Source organism: Salvelinus alpinus, chromosome 5 (assembly GCF_045679555.1).
Source record: "Salvelinus alpinus chromosome 5, SLU_Salpinus.1, whole genome shotgun sequence".
NCBI classification, from domain to species: Eukaryota; Metazoa; Chordata; class Actinopteri; order Salmoniformes; family Salmonidae; genus Salvelinus; species Salvelinus alpinus.
In genome coordinates, this window is record NC_092090.1 from 89,147,776 (window position 1) to 89,165,459 (window position 17,684).

Consider the following 17,684-nt stretch of genomic DNA (forward strand, 5'->3'; position numbering starts at 1 on the left):
GCAGTGCTAGTGTCACGTATACTCCCTCTCCGGCCTCTTGGTCATCAGGCTGCTGATTATCCCACACACCTGTCACCATCGTCAAGCACACCTGCGCCTCATGACACTCACCTGGACTCCATCACCTCCTTGATTACCTCCCCTATATCTGTCACTCCCCTTGGTTCTTTCCTCAGGTGTTATTGACTCTGTTTCATGTCGGTGCGTTGTTTGTGTTTCGTGTTTATTATTCTGTTTATTTATTAAAACACTCACTCCCTGTACTTGCTTCCCGACTCTCAGCGCACTCGTTAAAGATAGATGCGTCACTACAGACCCGGGTTCGATCCCGGGCTGTATCACAACCGGCTGTTATAAGGAGTCCCATAGAGTACCAAAGGTTAAATAAAAAAAAAATATATAATAATAATCGGCGCATGTGACAAATTAAATTTGATTTGATTTAGAAGATATTTCGGAGCGTTCTCTTCTCATTTTCCAAGTAATAAAACAGCAGCTATCAGGTAAAAACAGGTGGCTGCTTTAGTGGTTAGCTGGCTCGTTTACACAGTGGCAGAGAGTAGCCATACCAGCTTGTAACTTCCTGGTCCCTTCTAGTCCTAGTCAGCATGGGTCAACTTCACCAGTACAGGATCTGATTCGTTTTAGTATGTCTTGGTACCACTTTTGGCACCACTTTTGGCAAAATCTGTTCAGTCTGTTATTTTTATGGTAATTGTATGGGATGTTTGACTAAGCAATTTGCTATCTAAAATGGTATAGCCTGAAGTCTCTTAATTTTGAGAGGAGTTATTTTAGGCTTTGAATTAAGTGCCAATGTGAGTTCACAGGGTTAAAAAAGACGATATTATGTGTAGTCAGACCACATGCCTCTCTGCATTTCGATTCCCCATTGTCCTCCAGTGGCTCTGACGAAAAATTTCCATGGCAGCAAAGTTCCAAGGCTACAATGTACAGGGCGACAACTGAAGATGTGCCTTAGAAAACCTTGAAACTTTTCCCCTCTTTATATCTCTCGCCTCTTATTTTTCTGCATTTCCTCCTCTCAGAAAGAAAACAGGCGTTTGAAAAGATGCACATTATAGAAAGAAATACATTTCAACTTTCATATTGAAATGAGGGAGCTGCAGCTCGGGGCCAATGTCAGATTGAGTCCTTAACTGATTATTTCACATAAGAGGGCCCTCCTCTTTCTGCATACAGGGCTGGGGAGCCGGATAGCAAGGTGACCACAAAGGCTACAATTGAACAACTCTGGCTTCATACATTTTGATCTATTGCTCCCCTCAACTGTAAACATTCCATTTGAGCTGTAGAGAAGTTGAAAGGGGGTATTTTTCTTCTTTATTTCGCCAATATCTCTCTCCCCCAACCACCCTCCCTCCTCCATTCATGCCCCCCCCCTCTCATTTATTCCCAAACCTTCTTTTTTTTCGTTATCCCTGGTTAAGTGCACATCAAATGGAGTTTTGAAGGTGAACAAATGTGTCTTTACTATTCCCTCTCCTAGGAATTGAAGTGACCTGACACTCTCATTACCTCTTTTCTTTGCTCAAATTGTATAATATTAAGGTCAGGTCAGAGGAGGCCTTTTTTTTACGACTCAGAGTTAGAAAAAAAGATTAATAAATGGGCCGAGGCCTCATTTTAATTGAACCTGAAGCATATGTTGCAAGTATGTGCAATCCGTCCCAGATGTTCAGTTCTGGCCGTGTGTTCTGTTCTTCCCAGTACACCACAAGGCAGCTAGCTATTAGCTGGATAACCTTTGCTCCCAGGGCTAAATTAGGTATTACATGGCAAAAAAGTGGAGCACCTGTTTTTCATTGGGGAAAGGACCCCTTCAGGGCTTTGCATAGGCCGCCACATGTGTATTCACTTAACAGATTGTTGGCCAATCGTGAAAAGTGTCTTTCTTCTGAGCCAATGCTGATATTAGTCACTTACTCTCGTAAGTCCAAAGTCCAGGCTAATTGACGTGGACGGCTCAGTTGTTAAACCCAAGATGGCACATGAAGGGGCCAAGAAAGAATGGAGATCAACTCTGTGTTTCCCTCCTCCTCCTCCTTCTCATCTTCCTCCTCCTTCTCATCTTCGTCCGCCTCCTCCTCCTGCATGCCTGCCTCCCTCCCTGCGTCCATATCTCTCTGGGCCCCTGCCTGTCACCTACCAGACAGGCCCACACCACAGGGGATCTGGGGGGGCGAACACGCCGCCACCGCACTCCCAGTCAACACACACCGCCGGCTGCTCACTCATCGAGAGAGAGAGAGAGAGAGAGAGAGAGAGAGAGAGAGAGAGAGAGAGAGAGAGAGAGAGAGAGAGAGAGAATACACACCTGTATGCTTAATAAACAGACATCATTCTTCAGACAGACGCACACACACACAGATGCACATACCGCGTGCAATATTTTATGAAAACGTATAGGTAGATCTGAAGCTGAAATACTGTACAGGTGTAGGTATATGACAGAGTCACCAGTGTTATCTGTAGGAGCTGAATGACGTCTATGTTGCAGCCTTGTCTTACACGGCTGGAGTAAAGTAATCATCTCCAGGGGGACATCACCTCTGTGTGTGTGTGTGTGTGTGTGTGTGTGTGTGTGTGTGTGTGTGTGTGTGTGTGTGTGTGTGTGTGTGTGTGTGTGTGTGTGTGTGTGTGTGTGTGTGTGTGTGTGTGTGTGTGTGTGTGTGTGTGTGTGTGTGTGTGTGTGTGTGTGTGTGTGTGTGTGTGTGTGTGTGTGTGTGTGTGTGTGTGTGTGTGTGTGTGTGTGTGTCCGCGCATACTGTGCTGTGATGTGTGTGATAGCCCTGTGTCCCGGAGGGGGAGCGAAAGCGAGCTGGAGGAGCTCTGAGATTACACTCACTACCATGGCTGGTCACTGCAGTCGCTCTCCCCTCGTCTTAGGACCACCGCTAGCCAGATAGGATACACAATGCAATCATGTCCTGCTCACAAGCTTACCACACTCACACACCTCTACTACAGATGTCAGCCTTCTCCCTCGCTCCCTCCCTCTCTCTCTCTCTCCCTCCCTCCCCTTACCTTTCTCTATCTTCATCCCATTCCATCTTCTCTCTCTTCCTCTCCCTTCCCTGTGTCTCTCTCTTCCTCCTGGTGTCTCTTCCTCCCTGTGTCTCTTCCTCCATGTGTCTATTCCTCCCTGTGTCTCTCTCTTCCTCCTGGTGTCTCTCTCTTCCTCCCTGTGTCTCTCTCTTCCTCCTGGTGTCTCTCTCTTCCTCCCTGTGTCTCTCTCTTCCCCCCTGTGTCTCTCTCTTCCTCCCTGTGTCTCTCTCTTCCCCCCGGTGTCTCTCTCTTCCCCCCGGTGTCTCTCTCTTCCCCCCGGTGTCTCTCTCTTCCCCCCGGTGTCTCTCTCTTCCTCCCGGTGTCTCTCTCTTCCTCCCGGTGTCTCTCTCTTCCTCCCGGTGTCTCTCTGTTCCTCCCGGTGTCTCTCTCTTCCTCCCGTTGTCTCTTCCTCCCTGTGTCTCTTCCTCCCTGTGTCTCTCTCTTCCTCCCGGTGTCTCTCTCTTCCCCCCGGTGTCTCTCTCTTCCTCCCGGTGTCTCTCTCTTCCTCCCGGTGTCTCTCTCTTCCTCCCGGTGTCTCTCTCTTCCTCCCGTTGTCTCTCTCTTCCTCCCGGTGTCTCTCTCTTCCTCCCTGTGTCTCTTCCTCCCTGTGTCTCTCTCTTCCTCCCGGTGTCTCTCTCTTCCTCCCGGTGTCTCTCTCTTCCCCCCGGTGTCTCTCTCTTCCCCCCTGTGTCTCTCTCTCTTCCTCCCGGTGTCTCTCTCTTCCCCCCGGTGTCTCTCTCTTCCCCCCGGTGTCTCTCTCTTCCCCCCTGTGTCTCTCTCTTCCTCCCGGTGTCTCTCTCTTCCTCCCGGTGTCTCTCTCTTCCCCCTGGTGTCTCTCTCTTCCCCCCTGTGTCTCTCTCTTCCTCCCGGTGTCTCTCTCTTCCCCCCGGTGTCTCTCTCTTCCTCCCTGTGTCTCTCTCTGTGTGATGCTGGGTGTACTCTCTCTGTCCTAGAGTATTTGAATGTGTATGGTACACATAGAGGCCTGTATGTACACTCCAGGCTTGGTTTAGAAACATACCAGGACAGCACTCTGACTGCTGTAGGTCACATGTTACAGGGAGGTACCCTGAGTGGTATCGTCTCTAGAAAGCATTGTTTGTTTCTTGTTATGTTGACTCATTAACATTTGAAACATTCTTCTTTAGGCTAAAACTAAACGTATTATTAGGTGTATGTACAGTATAGATTTTCCGATTGTTAAACACTTGTCTATCCCCTTTCCCCAATATGCTTCCTAGGCATTACTGTATAGACAGATGCACAATGTGAATAACACAGACATTTCTCTACTATTCAATCTAACATTCATGGGGATTCAGTTGTGATGAATATGCTAAGTTAAAGTAAGGATCTCTTGAAAGATGAAAAGCTGCCTCTCTCTAGTCATCTCTTTATATTTTAATCCTTCTACTCTGTAGTGCTGAGGCAGGCTTTTTATCATCCCTCTCCCAGAAGGAGAAACACACACACACACACACACACACACACACACACACACACACACACACACACACACACACACACACACACACACACACACACACACACACACACACACACACACACACACACACACCTACCTACTGGACGGGGAACACACACAGGGAACACACTGCAACATTGTTCAGTATAATTCACGTAAAAACACTATTTGTCTTGTTAATTTATTGTGTTTTGTTAAAAACACAAGAAATCAATGGGAGCTTTCAGTGGGTTCCGCCTGACAATCAATCAGAGAGAAAGAAAAAAATCAAGTGATATGACTGCTATGCTGTTTAGGCGAGAATAGGAAGATTCTATCTACTAATAAAAAGTTGCTAATCTCTTTGCCATTACCTTGTGCAGGATCTAATGAGAGTGCAAAGGCAGCTGTGGCAGCCTGATAGCAGCTCTGTGTTTATCGATGGCCTGGCAGGTGCCTGGGTATTAACCACTGCTGTATCGCTACGTCAACACCCGGGGCACCATAGCAACACACTCCCATTTCTATGACCCCTGGGCTTAACAGCAGAACCTTAATACGCTGCAGCCCATTTCACATCTATCGTTACCCCTCTCTCTCTCCCTCTTCTTCTTCTCCACCTATCTCTCCTTTTCTCTCTCTCTCTGTACTCTCGTTCTTTCTGTGCTGCTCTTTCTATCCTTCCCTTTCCCTCTCTTTCTTTATCTGTTTTCCTCCCTCTCTGTCTCTCTCCCTGTCTCCCTGACATTAGAGAGGAAAACGCAGGTAACCTCTCAGCAGTGTGTAATTCTGCAAGATCTGATCCTGGTTCGGGTAGCATTGTGACAGTGTGGATCTGGGCATGGAGGGAGCTGGTGTTTATCTGCAGATAGCAGGAGCCGCCAGAGTCACGGCAGCTCGCAGATCTGCCGATAGCTGCACGCTCCGATGTAATTGGTCTAAAGAGTACGCGGGGGATTATTTTAATACTCTAAAAAGTGTGACTGAAAAGTTGCTCTGGGGCTATTGGGCTTGTGATTTGCCATGCGTGTCCTCAGGTAACACGTTCAGGGTTTTTTAAATGCAGAGGAGAATGGGAGAAAAGAAAGTTAGAGCTGCTTGGAGTTCTTTTCTTCTCCCTGCCTCTGAAGGATGAAAAGCTTCACGCTGTAAAATACGCTTTTCACTTTTGTGCCAATTTTTTTCTTATTTTATTTTCACCCACCTTTTTTCCCGAAGATGCTCATATGAACTGCATTTGAATCATGTTTGGCTAATAGAGAGGGGAAGAAAAAAACTAAAAGGAGGGGAGAAAAGTGTATTGTCTTGTTCAGCAGTGTGCCACATTGTTTGCCATTTTTTCGAGCACATCAGGTGGATTATTTTCCCCTCTCCCTCCTATTCCCCCCAGATGTCAGCTGCTCAGCCTTGTTTGAACTCCTCTCTCTCCTATTCCCCCCAGATGTCTGCTTCTCAGCCTTGTTTTAACCCCTCTCCCTCCTATTCCCCCCAGATGTCAGCTGCTCAGCCTTGTTTTAACTCCTCTCTCTCCTATTCCCCCAGATGTCTGCTTCTCAGCCTTGTTTTAACTCCTCTTTCCCCTATCCCCCCAGATGTCAGCTACTCAGCCTTGTTTGAACTCCTCTCTATCCTCTTCCCCCAGATGTCTGCTTCTCAGCCTTGTTTTAACCCCTCGCTCTCCTATTCCCCATTGATGTCTGCTGCTCAGACTTGTTTTAACCCCTCTCTATCCTATTCCCCCAGATGTCTGCTTCTCAGACTTGTTTTAACCCCTCTCTATCCTCTTCCCTCAGATGTCTGCTTCTCAGCCTTGTTTTAACCCCTCTCTCTCCTATTCCCCCAGATGTCTGCTTCACAGCCTTGTTTTAACCCCTCGCTCTCCTATTCCCCATTGATGTCTGCGGCTCAGCCTTGTTTTAACCCCTCTCTATCCTATTCCCCCAGATGTTTGCTTCTCAGCCTTGTTTTAACTCCTCTCTATCCTATTCCCCCAGATGTCTGCTTCTCAGCCTTGTTTTAACTCCTCTCTATCCTATTCCCCCAGATGTCTGCTTCTCAGCCTTGTTTTAACTCCTCTCTATCCTATTCCCCCAGATGTTTGCTTCTCAGCCTTGTTTTAACCCCTCTCTCTCCTATCCCCCAGATGTCTACTTCTCAGCCTTGTTTGAACTCCTCTCTCTCCTATTCCCCCAGATGTCTGCTTCTCAGCCTTGTTTTAACTCCTCTTTCCCCTATCCCCCCAGATGTCAGCTACTCAGCCTTGTTTGAACTCCTCTCTATCCTCTTCCCCCAGATGTCTGCTTCTCAGCCCTGTTTTAACTCCTCGCTCTCCTATTCCCCCTTGATGTCTGCTGCTCAGCCTTGTTTTAACCCCTCTCTATCCTCTTCCCCCAGATGTCTGCTTCTCAGCCTTGTTTTAACCCCTCGCTCTCCTATTCCCCATTGATGTCTGCTGCTCAGACTTGTTTTAACCCCTCTCTATCCTCTTCCCTCAGATGTCTGCTTCTCAGCCTTGTTTTAACCCCTCTCTCTCCTATTCCCCCAGATGTCTGCTTCACAGCCTTGTTTTAACCCCTCTCTATCCTATTCCCCCAGATGTCTGCTTCTCATCCTTGTTTTAACCCCTCTCTCTCCTCTTCCCCCAGATGTCTGCTTCACAGCCTTGTTTTAACCCCTCACTCTCCTATTCCCCCAGATGTCTGCTTCACAGCCTTGTTGTAACCCCTCTCTCTCCTATTCCCCATTGATGTCTGCTTCACAGCCTTGTTTTAACCCCTCTCTATCCTATTCCCCCAGATGTCTGCTTCACAGCCTTGTTTTAACCCCTCTCTATCCTCTTCCCCCAGATGTCTGCTTCTCATCCTTGTTGTAACCCCTCTCTCTCCTATTCCCCATTGATGTCTGCTTCACAGCCTTGTTTTAACCCCTCTCTATCCTATTCCCCCAGATGTCTGCTTCACAGCCTTGTTTTAACCCCTCTCTATCCTATTCCCCCAGATGTCTGCTTCACAGCCTTGTTTTAACCCCTCTCTATCCTATTCCCCCAGATGTCTGCTTCACAGCCTTGTTTTAACCCCTCTCTATCCTCTTCCCTCAGATGTCTGCTTCTCAGCCTTGTTTTAACCCCTCTCTCTCCTATGCCCCCAGATGTCTGCTTCACAGCCTTGTTTTAACCCCTCACTCTCCTATTCCCCCAGATGTCTGCTTCACAGCCTTGTTGTAACCCCTCTCTCTCCTATTCCCCATTGATGTCTGCTTCACAGCCTTGTTTTAACCCCTCTCTATCCTATTCCCCCAGATGTCTGCTTCACAGCCTTGTTTTAACCCCTTTCTATCCTATTCCCTCAGATGTCTGCTTCTCAGCCTTGTTTTAACCCCTCTCTCTCCTATTCCCCCAGATGTCTGCTTCACAGCCTTGTTGTAACCCCTCTCTCTCCTATTCCCCCAGATGTCTGCTTCTCAGACTTGTTTTAACCCCTCTCTATCCTATTCCCCACAGATGTCTGCTTCTCAGCCTTGTTTTAACCCCTCTCCCTCCTATTCCCCCCAGATGTCAGCTGCTCAGCCTTGTTTGAACTCCTCTCTCTCCTATTCCCCCAGATGTCTGCTTCTCAGCCTTGTTTTAACTCCTCTTTCCCCTATCCCCCCAGATGTCAGCTACTCAGCCTTGTTTGAACTCCTCTCTATCCTCTTCCCCCAGATGTCTGCTTCTCATCCTTGTTTTAACCCCTCTCTCTCCTATTACCCCAGATGTCTGCTCCACAGCCTTGTTTTAACCCCTCTCTATCCTCTTCCCTCAGATGTCTGCTTCTCAGCCTTGTTTTAACCCCTCTCTCTCCTATTCCCCCAGATGTCTGCTTCACAGCCTTGTTTTAACCCCTCTCTCTCCTATTCCCCCAGATGTCTGCTTCTCAGACTTGTTTTAACCCCTCTCTATCCTCTTCCCTCAGATGTCTGCTTCTCAGCCTTGTTTTATCCCCTCTCTCTCCTATTCCCCCAGATGTCTGCTTCACAGCCTTGTTTTAACCCCTCGCTCTCCTATTCCCCATTGATGTCTGCTTCTCAGCCTTGTTTTAAGTCCTCTCTATCCTATTCCCCCAGATGTCTGCTTCTCAGCCTTGTTTTAACTCCTCTCTATCCTATTCCCCCAGATGTTTGCTTCTCAGCCTTGTTTTAACCCCTCTCTCTCCTATTCCCCCAGATGTCTGCTTCACAGCCTTGTTTTAACCCCTCTCTCTCCTATCCCCCCAGATGTCTGCTTCTCAGCCTTGTTTTAACCCCTCTCTCTCCTATGCCCTCAGATTTCTGCAGCTCAGCCTTGTTTTAACCCCTCTCTCTCCCATTCCCCCAGATGTCTGCTTCTCATCCTTGTTTTAACCCCTCTCTCTCCTATCCCCCCTTAAAGTCTGCTTCTCAGCCTTGTTTTAAACCCTCTCTCCTATTCCCAATTGATGTCTGCTTCTCAGCCTTGTTTTAAACCCTCTCTCTCCTATTCCCCCCAGATTTCTGCAGCTCAGCCTTGTTTTAACCCTTCCTTTGTGTCCCTGGTTAAAAAAAACTCTTAATCTATTCTGACCCACAAGGTGCCTAGACCTGGCCCTTCGGAGGACGGGCGACTGCCTGAAAGCCATATCCTCGAGGATATGTTGGCTTCCTGGCACTTTGAGTGGATACGGGTGATGTTGGTAAGTGTGGCCACGCCCCTGGCCTTGCCGGTGTCTCTGTCTGGCTTCTATGGCACATCGTTCGTCTGTCCAGCCGCTCCGCCTGCAAGGCTCTCTGTGTACTGCCTGTCCCTGTCCTCGTCTCACTTACACGCTCGCTCCGTAAAAAACACACACGCACGGTCGTTATCCACCACCCCGCCCCAACCCAGTCCCCTTCGGGGGGTGGCAGGGGGGTGAGGTGGTCCAGCATGGAAAGGTGCACCCTCTTATATGAATGTAGGATCCCTCCCAGTAAGGAAAGAGAGACTGAAAGAGACAATGACACTGGTACAACCATAGCATGCACTGCATCCTCTGTGACAGGGGAGTTAGCTCTTTGAACCACATACTGGGCCAGATCATCATGCATCGATCATTGTCTCATGTAAGTCCCATGGACCTTTTCTGTTCTCCATATGATAACTCTCCACTGTGTTAAAGTGGAACTGACAGCATTTTAGCAACATGAAATCTTCTTCAAATCTGTTCATATACACCCACAGGAAGAATATGACACTTTTTAAAACATTTTCTGTCAAGCGAGCACTTAGATATGGTCATTTTCACGTTTTCATAAATTCTTAGAATGTTTGGAAATGACATATACTAAGGCATTTGTGAAAATTCTACAGCAATAAAGAGTGGGAAAGCGGCGACGCGTTTGGACAATTAATAGACACTGCAGTAAGTATAACCAGAACCGGAGTCTATGCAGACTGGTGCGCTACAGCCAACCAGAGCTACAGTAGGCCTTTATGCAAACAAGTCATTTTCCACACCGGCCTGCCATCATTCACTTTCAACTGGACTGTGTGTTTACTAATGCTAGCCAGAGAAAGATGAGCTAAAATCTAACATAGGAACATTAGATAAACCCTCTCAAACTTTTTCAGCTAGTTGGCCGTCAAAATTGCACTGATAAACGATGGCAAATGTTTTCCTAATCGTCCTTCTGCAGCTTGCCTGCAACCAAGCACCCAACCTAACTGGCTAAAGTTGGCTATCTTGCTAGCTAGCTACGGCTAGACAAAAATGAGAGAACACCTCACTCTAACCAGTTTACTCGCCCTTTGCAGAGCTGGTTAGCTAAGCTGTTTAGCTACATGTTATCAAGAGTGTTTGTGACTAACTATAACTTTTTTTGGCCTACGTTTACTGCCGCGGGTCATATTCAGCCGGTGTTGCTCCTTCTTAAATTCATCACTTATTCTACACATTCTACACAATTTGCTAACTAAGAGATATGCTAACTGGATAACAGTCGTTCAAGTTCTCTCAAGGTAACCAAATGACACCTGCATCTCTAGCTGTGTATAGACACCGGAAAAAATAATATGAGGAGGAAAAGTCAGTCACTCACCCAGTCCTCCAATTTATTTATTTTTATTTGATTTAACCTTTATTTAACTAGGCAAGTCAGTTAAGAACAAATTATTATTTACAATGACGGCCTAGGAACAGTGCCTTGTTCAGGGGCAGAACGACATATTTTTACCTTGTCAGCTCGGGGATTCGATTTAGCAACCTTTCGGTTACTGGCCCAATGCTGTAACCACTAGGCTACCTGCCGCCCCAAGACATTCCCAGCCTTAGTTACATTCGTCCGTTTTTGTCCAAAATATTGAGTCATTGAAACTGAAACAGTGCATCCTGAATGGAGGCAGCAAATAATGTAACAGGCCAGCCTGATAGAAATATGTTTTGGCCTACCAAGAAATGTATTGGTGAATTATATTAATCATGCATTGAACTGCATCCATCTATTCTGCCAACAATGCTTTAGTGTACGTCATGGAACGTTGAGTCAAATAGAACCTATTTTTAAAACCTCTTATAAAGTTGGTTTTGTAGCATAAACTGTAAATGTGATGTTTTTGATTGAGATTATGATTGTCTGTTTGTTTCATATCTGTAAAGTAGTTATAACGCTGTCAGTTCCACTTTAAGTTAGGTGACCGTTGACAGATCACAGGAGCTAATAGCACCTCAAGTCCTCTATCTAATTGTTACATCGCTTGGGATGCTTTGCTAGCTGTATGGGTGAGCTCTTGGTGTGTGTTTGTGTATGTGTGTGTGTGTCTGCGTGTGTGTTCACACTTGTGTATGCCTACTTGCTTAGAGCTCTAGAGGCCTAAGCCATATCAGGGGGCTGTGATTCTGCACCGTTGCTAACCCAAGAGGGCCCTGTCCTCTGTCCTCAGGAGCCACAGCTACCTACCCGCCTTCTACCACAGCCTACTAGTTTACTTCAATACCCTTTAATCAGCTACACATTCACACCAGATGATCCAGACGTCTTGACTCGTAGGTCCAAAGATATACAGAATATCGAGCAGAATTGCAACCAGCAGCCTTGGTAAAGCATACGTACTTGTAAAACCAGCGAAAGTATAGGTTGTAATCAATAAAATCTCACAATAAGGTGCAGAGCGTTCGATTGGCCTGCTGGGAGGCAAGGAATCCCCCAGCTCCGCTAAAAGCATTGGATACTGTTTTCAAGTGATTATTAAATAAATGTTAACTATTTGGTTGTAATATCATCACCTCTTGAAAAGCATAGTCAGACCTACACATTTCTGATAATTCCATGCAAAACAATTGTGCACATTTAGCTCTATCATCAGAGTTATACAGCAAGTCACTGCATGCGTTTCATGATCAGTATGTCATTTCAGATACGTAGGGTAGCCTTACGATATCTCTCAATATTGGCCAGTATTAATTGGATATTTGAGTGATATAAATAAAAGTGAACTATAACTGACGAGTGGTTTAGGTTAATTTCCCATCCTTTGTAGGCTTATTTGAGGTAGCTTCCGGTAGAAACTGTGTTCAGTTGGCTAAAAATAGTGGTAAGTAGATCTAACATTATCCCTTTTTCAACATTGTTTCTAAGAGTGTTAAATCACGATTGCTGCTGACAGACATGATAGGCTACATTTATTGATGGATCACATCAAATTGGCTAGCTAGCTAATAACAGATGATGTCATTATGGCTAGTTAACAAGCTAACTTTCAAGGGATAAACTAGATGGCTATATACAAATATTGTTTGATTTGCTTGCCATCTATAGTGGTGATGACAGTAGTCCGACTGACAACTTTACCAAGACAAGGACTTACCGATGTCAAGCTCTTTACAAAAGCCTAATCTCTGATGAAGCAAGCTAAATGACACATGGTTTGCTTAGCTAGCTAGCTACATGGCAAATGGATATGCTACCCACATGTACTGTATCTGATATGACACGATCAATTGATGTTTACTGATCATAAAGCATGCAGTTACTTGCTGTATAACTCTGATGAAAGAGATAAATGTGGAATAATCAGAAATGTGTAGTTCTGACTGCTCTTCAAGAGGTGATGACATTAAAACCAAATCATTTATAAAATGTATTTAACAATCCCTTGAAAACAGCACGTAGTTGTCAATGGTTTTAGCCCAGCTGTGGGTCTCCTTGCCCCCCAGCAGCCAAATTCGAACGCTCTGCCCTCTGATTGGCTGGAATCTGGAACACATCACATGACAGCTGCTGCGCCTGTGTCTCAAAGTCAAACATGGGAAGAGGCAGTTGCTCCTTTTCTTTTAACAAGAGTCATAAATGTGTTATGAGCGTTGAGGATGCATATTTTATTCTCCGTTTGAAGGCACCATCCTATCACTTTGTGGTGATGGGCCTTTTTTCTTTTAAACAACGTTTCAAAATACGTACATTTTCCAATTGTCCCGATCTCTTGTTTTATCTCCGTACATACGTAATGACATTGCAGGTGTTATGAAGACAGAATGAATTGGCCTTGATTTTGTGAAGCAAGTTGATGAATCAGAGCAAATTAACTATCAGCACGACTTACTCTGTCATATTACATTGATAATGCACCATAGTGTATAATATTTTTTTTTTGTTATGTGTCAATTTGTGACAGGAAATGTCTCCCACTGTTTGAAGGCCAGACCTGTTCCCTCCGTTAAGGGATGAATGGGGTTGGTTTAATTGAAAACATAGCATCAACCTGTGGCTTGCTTCGATCAGGATTGAGAAACACATATGGTCTTTGTGCTATTGGACTTATTATGCATACAGTATATTTTACTCTACATCCCTAATACCTCCCTGATATGCCTGTTCCTTTAACCTGGGTTCTCAGAGAACAAAGGAGGGCTGAGAGGAGTGTAGTGCTGGAGATGTTGTGAATGTGACGGCCTTGTTTTTGGAAGAGGGCAGCGACTAAACCAGGCCAACAAAGGAGAAGGGTAATGGTGTCCCATTCATCACAAACTGCCACCCGGGAACCTGGAGAGAACAGGGAAGGAGAGCAAGGGGATGGGGGCAGGGGTGGGGGCAGGCGGGGGGAACGTGGCAGGGTGAGGGGGTTGGATGGTGGAGAGAGGTGGAGGCGGGTCCAGGGCCACTGTGCCGACCTTGAGGCTGTCTGATGGAGAGGCTGGTTGGCTGAGGTGAGAGACCCCAGTGGGAGATGGGAAAGGTGATCATGGCAGCACTACCCTGGCCCCATTAGAAGAGTACACAGACACGTAAAGACACAAACACACGCACACACACACATAAACACACAAACACAAACACACACACCAGGCCTTTTAGGATGGAGCCTTTTAGGATGGAGCCTTGGGATGTAGAGGTCAACCTGAAAATCAAACTCCTCCACCTCCTTCCACATACATCCTTTATGTACTTATGTGTATATTTATCCTCAGTCGTCACAGCGACACTCGCCATGGGAACGGGCTGGGTGAAAAGCCTCATTTAGAATGAGAGACCGTGGCATCTGCACGGTCCACCTTCAACTGCCACAGTTTACTGGAGTTTGACTTTGGCTCTGTCGAAGCAACCGCCCCTCCCCTGTTAAGGAACTGTGAGCTCCTGTATGCCTTCCAGGGCTCTTTGTGTCTGCGAGTGAGCGCTGCTTGATTAGGGGGGAGAACGTGCCGTGCATCTCGGGGACCGGTTAAACAGATATTTATGTGGTTATGAAAAGAGAGGGAGGGGGAAAAAAGAGATATTCACCCAAGGATTACTTGTGAAATAAATAATGTATCAAAACTGCAGCTTCAAAACGAACCATCTGCCTTCTTTCATGTCGTGCTGGCGAGGTGCCAGCAGCACAGAGATATCTGTAGCTGGTCGGAGGGAGAGATATCTGTAGCTGGTCGGAGGGAGAGATATCTGTAGCTGGTCGGAGGGAGAGATATCTGTAGCTGGTCGGAGGGAGAGATATCTGTAGCTGGTCGGAGGGAGAGATATCTGTAGCTGGTCGGAGGGAGAGATATCTGTAGCTGGTCGGAGGGAGAGGTAGCTGGTCGGAGGGAGAGGTAGCTGGTCGGAGGGAGAGGTATCTGTAGCTGGTCGGAGGGAGAGATATCTGTAGCTGGTCGGAGGGAGAGATATCTGTAGCTGGTCGGAGGGAGAGATATCTGTAGCTGGTCGGAGGGAGAGATATCTGTAGCTGGTCGGAGGGAGAGATATCTGTAGCTGGTCGGAGGGAGAGATATCTGTAGCTGGTCGGAGGGAGAGATATCTGTAGCTGGTCGGAGGGAGAGATATCTGTAGCTGGTCGGAGGGAGAGATATCTGTAGCTGGTCGGAGGGAGAGATATCTGTAGCTGGTCGGAGGGAGAGATATCTGTAGCTGGTCGGAGGGAGAGATATCTGTAGCTGGTCGGAGGGAGAGGTATCTGTAGCTGGTCGGAGGGAGAGGTATCTGTAGCTGGTCGGAGGGAGAGATATCTGTAGCTGGTCGGAGGGAGAGATATCTGTAGCTGGTCGGAGGGAGAGATATCTGTAGCTGGTCGGAGGGAGAGATATCTGTAGCTGGTCGGAGGGAGAGATATCTGTAGCTGGTCGGAGGGAGAGATATCTGTAGCTGGTCGGAGGGAGAGATATCTGTAGCTGGTCGGAGGGAGAGGAGGTTAGTATTGTCTGCTAATAGGACAGACATGCCCTCTATGGCGGCCGCCGGTACAGTGTGGTCAAGGTCTGGCCATGAGGATAGATCACTGACCTTCATGGGTTAAAGGTGACTGAATGGTTATCAGACATAGAACTCGCTTGGTGCCACAAGCCAACAGGTTTGATCCTGCAGTTTGCACCTTCTGGTTGGTTTGAGAACTGCGTCTATAACGGTCTGAAAGAGACTGTACTGTACTGCTGTGTTTACCTGTTTGTCTCATGGGCATTGTGGGTAGAATCACTGGGGAAGCCATGTCAGAACAAAAGCTCTATAACCTGTTAGTTCATATGCCGTGATATATAGGCCGAAGGCAGAGACAATAAGAGAGGCAGTGGCAGAATAAATTCAACCACACCATCACAAAAACGAAGAGAAACCTCTGTACGGTGAAGTCTACAAAGCATAGTGCATGTAACAAACCGTTACTTGACCTACAGCATGGTCAAGAAAGTACATTTTTCAGACATTTTTGGAATACTCAACAACTGTTGATTTAGAACCATGGAGAGATACTGCAAGTCACAAAGAAAACAGGAGCTGCCTCCACTATTCCAGCACCATTTCAACTTCAACATTTCAACATCATCAAATCACCTCTGCTTAGTCTAATACAGTGACAACTAAAAGATAGCAAAAACAATTTAGTCCAATCAACGTAAGCTAAATATGATGTGGCTGTCCATGGTTCTGATTTGTGTGTGTGCGTGCGTTCGTGCAAGTAGAACGAACATGTTGACTCATCCTACTTGTAGTGAAACGCCAATGCCACCCTCCTCTCTTTCATGTTGACGAAACAGTCCATGACTCTGTCAAACAGAACATTCTTTCAGTTTTTGTTGTCCTTGGCTACCTGGCTAAAATGCTTGCTCGCTATCTTAACTTCATTTCATGGGCAACGTTAGCTAGTTAACATTAGCCTTCTACCTTCTAGCTACATATTGAACTTCCATCCTCTCAGTCCAGTGGCACAATGTACAGTATTCGCCATTATAACCATTGGCCAGTATGGAGAATTAAGTAAAACCACAAGTCCAAATCCCTATCTCTATCCATGACTAATTTAGGAAAGGGGCAATTTTAGCTAGATATCTAGCTAGTCACCTGAGGACAACAACACAACAATTCAAGTTGTTTCTCTCAATTACTGTATGTATTTCTCTATGATAGGAGTGAAGCCAAATCCAAACTGTCTTCTCTTGACACTTTTTTTGGGGTGCGTCAGGACGATTCACAGTTGAGCTCACTCAGTTTAGCTCAACGCTGATTGGCCATTATTTTCTACTTTTTTTTATCAAGGTAGGCCAAAGGACAAGGTAAAAAATATGTTGTTCTGCCCCTGAGCAAGGCAGTTAACCCACTGTTCCCCGGGCGCCGAAGATGCGGAAGACACATTTCAGTTGAATACATTCAGTTGGACAACTGACTAGGTATCCCCCTTTCCCTTTCCCAAATGCTCACTGGCTTCCCTTGCATTCAATGTTACGGGTGGCAAAAATGTCATACTCTTTGTAACCAGACCTTTTTTAGATAGATAGCCTACACATACAGAGAGAGAGGGGCGCTGTTTCGCTTGCTAGAAAGATTTCTCCGGTAAGATAAAGTACATTCAGCCTCTTGCGAATTGAAGGAAAATTAGGACAACCAGGAGAGACGAAAGATAAATTATTTAACATCCATGAATACACGCCACTGCTGTAGGGTCCTGTTTTTCAGATAATTCTTTATAAACTAGATAAATAAAGTAAATGTCGTTTCTAGGCATCCCCTCCTAGGTGAGGCTGTTTGTGGAAACTGTCTGGGGGGTAATAATCATGTCCTGCAGATGAGCTGTTCAACTTCAAGCTTATTTATTCCCCCTCTAGCGAGGAACTCTGGTGAACAGTGCCGGTGGCTTAGAACTGGATTCCTTCTCATTGTTCATATCAGCTTTATGAAATTCAGAAGGTTAGTTTTACTATTTTGATGTAAGAGCTGCCTTTTTTACTGAGCACACTCCCATGTAGATCTGTAGTGCTTTACTCGTAAACCATTCAGCATTACGTGATGATGGAAGTTATGCGAAAAAAATCACAATTAACAAATAGGAGAGGGTCAAACACATTGTTTAGTCTACTCCTGATGTGTTGCTGTGTCAGCGTTGTTCTGCCGTTGTTAATTCTGATTCGGGTTGTTAATGGTGTCGCCTTGAAGAGGGAGATTCTGGGATGTCTACTGTTTTCAAATGCCCTCTGGGAGCCTTATCCTAGAATCCTGTCACGTTTGACATTTACATTTTATTGTGCGCCACAAAAAAACAGGTGAAATTAAAGCACAGCAGCGAGCAGTCGCCAGTGTTGCAGGCTCATCCTGACTTCTGTGGAATACAGTCAAAAATATTTGTTACATTTTTCTGATGTGCCTGTTAGGGCAAAGTAATGTGAGATTACACAGTCTGACAGATTTTGTCACCATGCCATCTTTATAGATG

At 46.0% G+C, this 17,684-nt stretch overlaps 1 protein-coding gene across 1 annotated transcript in view; it reads left to right on the forward strand.

Annotated features, from left to right (window-relative positions):
• The window catches only part of LOC139577178 (multiple C2 and transmembrane domain-containing protein 1-like), a 291,904-nt gene that overhangs the window by 251,852 nt on the left and 22,368 nt on the right, over nucleotides 1–17,684 (forward strand). Inside the window, exon 18 of the mRNA XM_071404089.1 lies at nucleotides 9,118–9,219. Within this exon, the coding sequence (XP_071260190.1) occupies nucleotides 9,118–9,219 (102 nt within the window). The remainder of the gene's footprint in view (nucleotides 1–9,117; nucleotides 9,220–17,684) is intronic.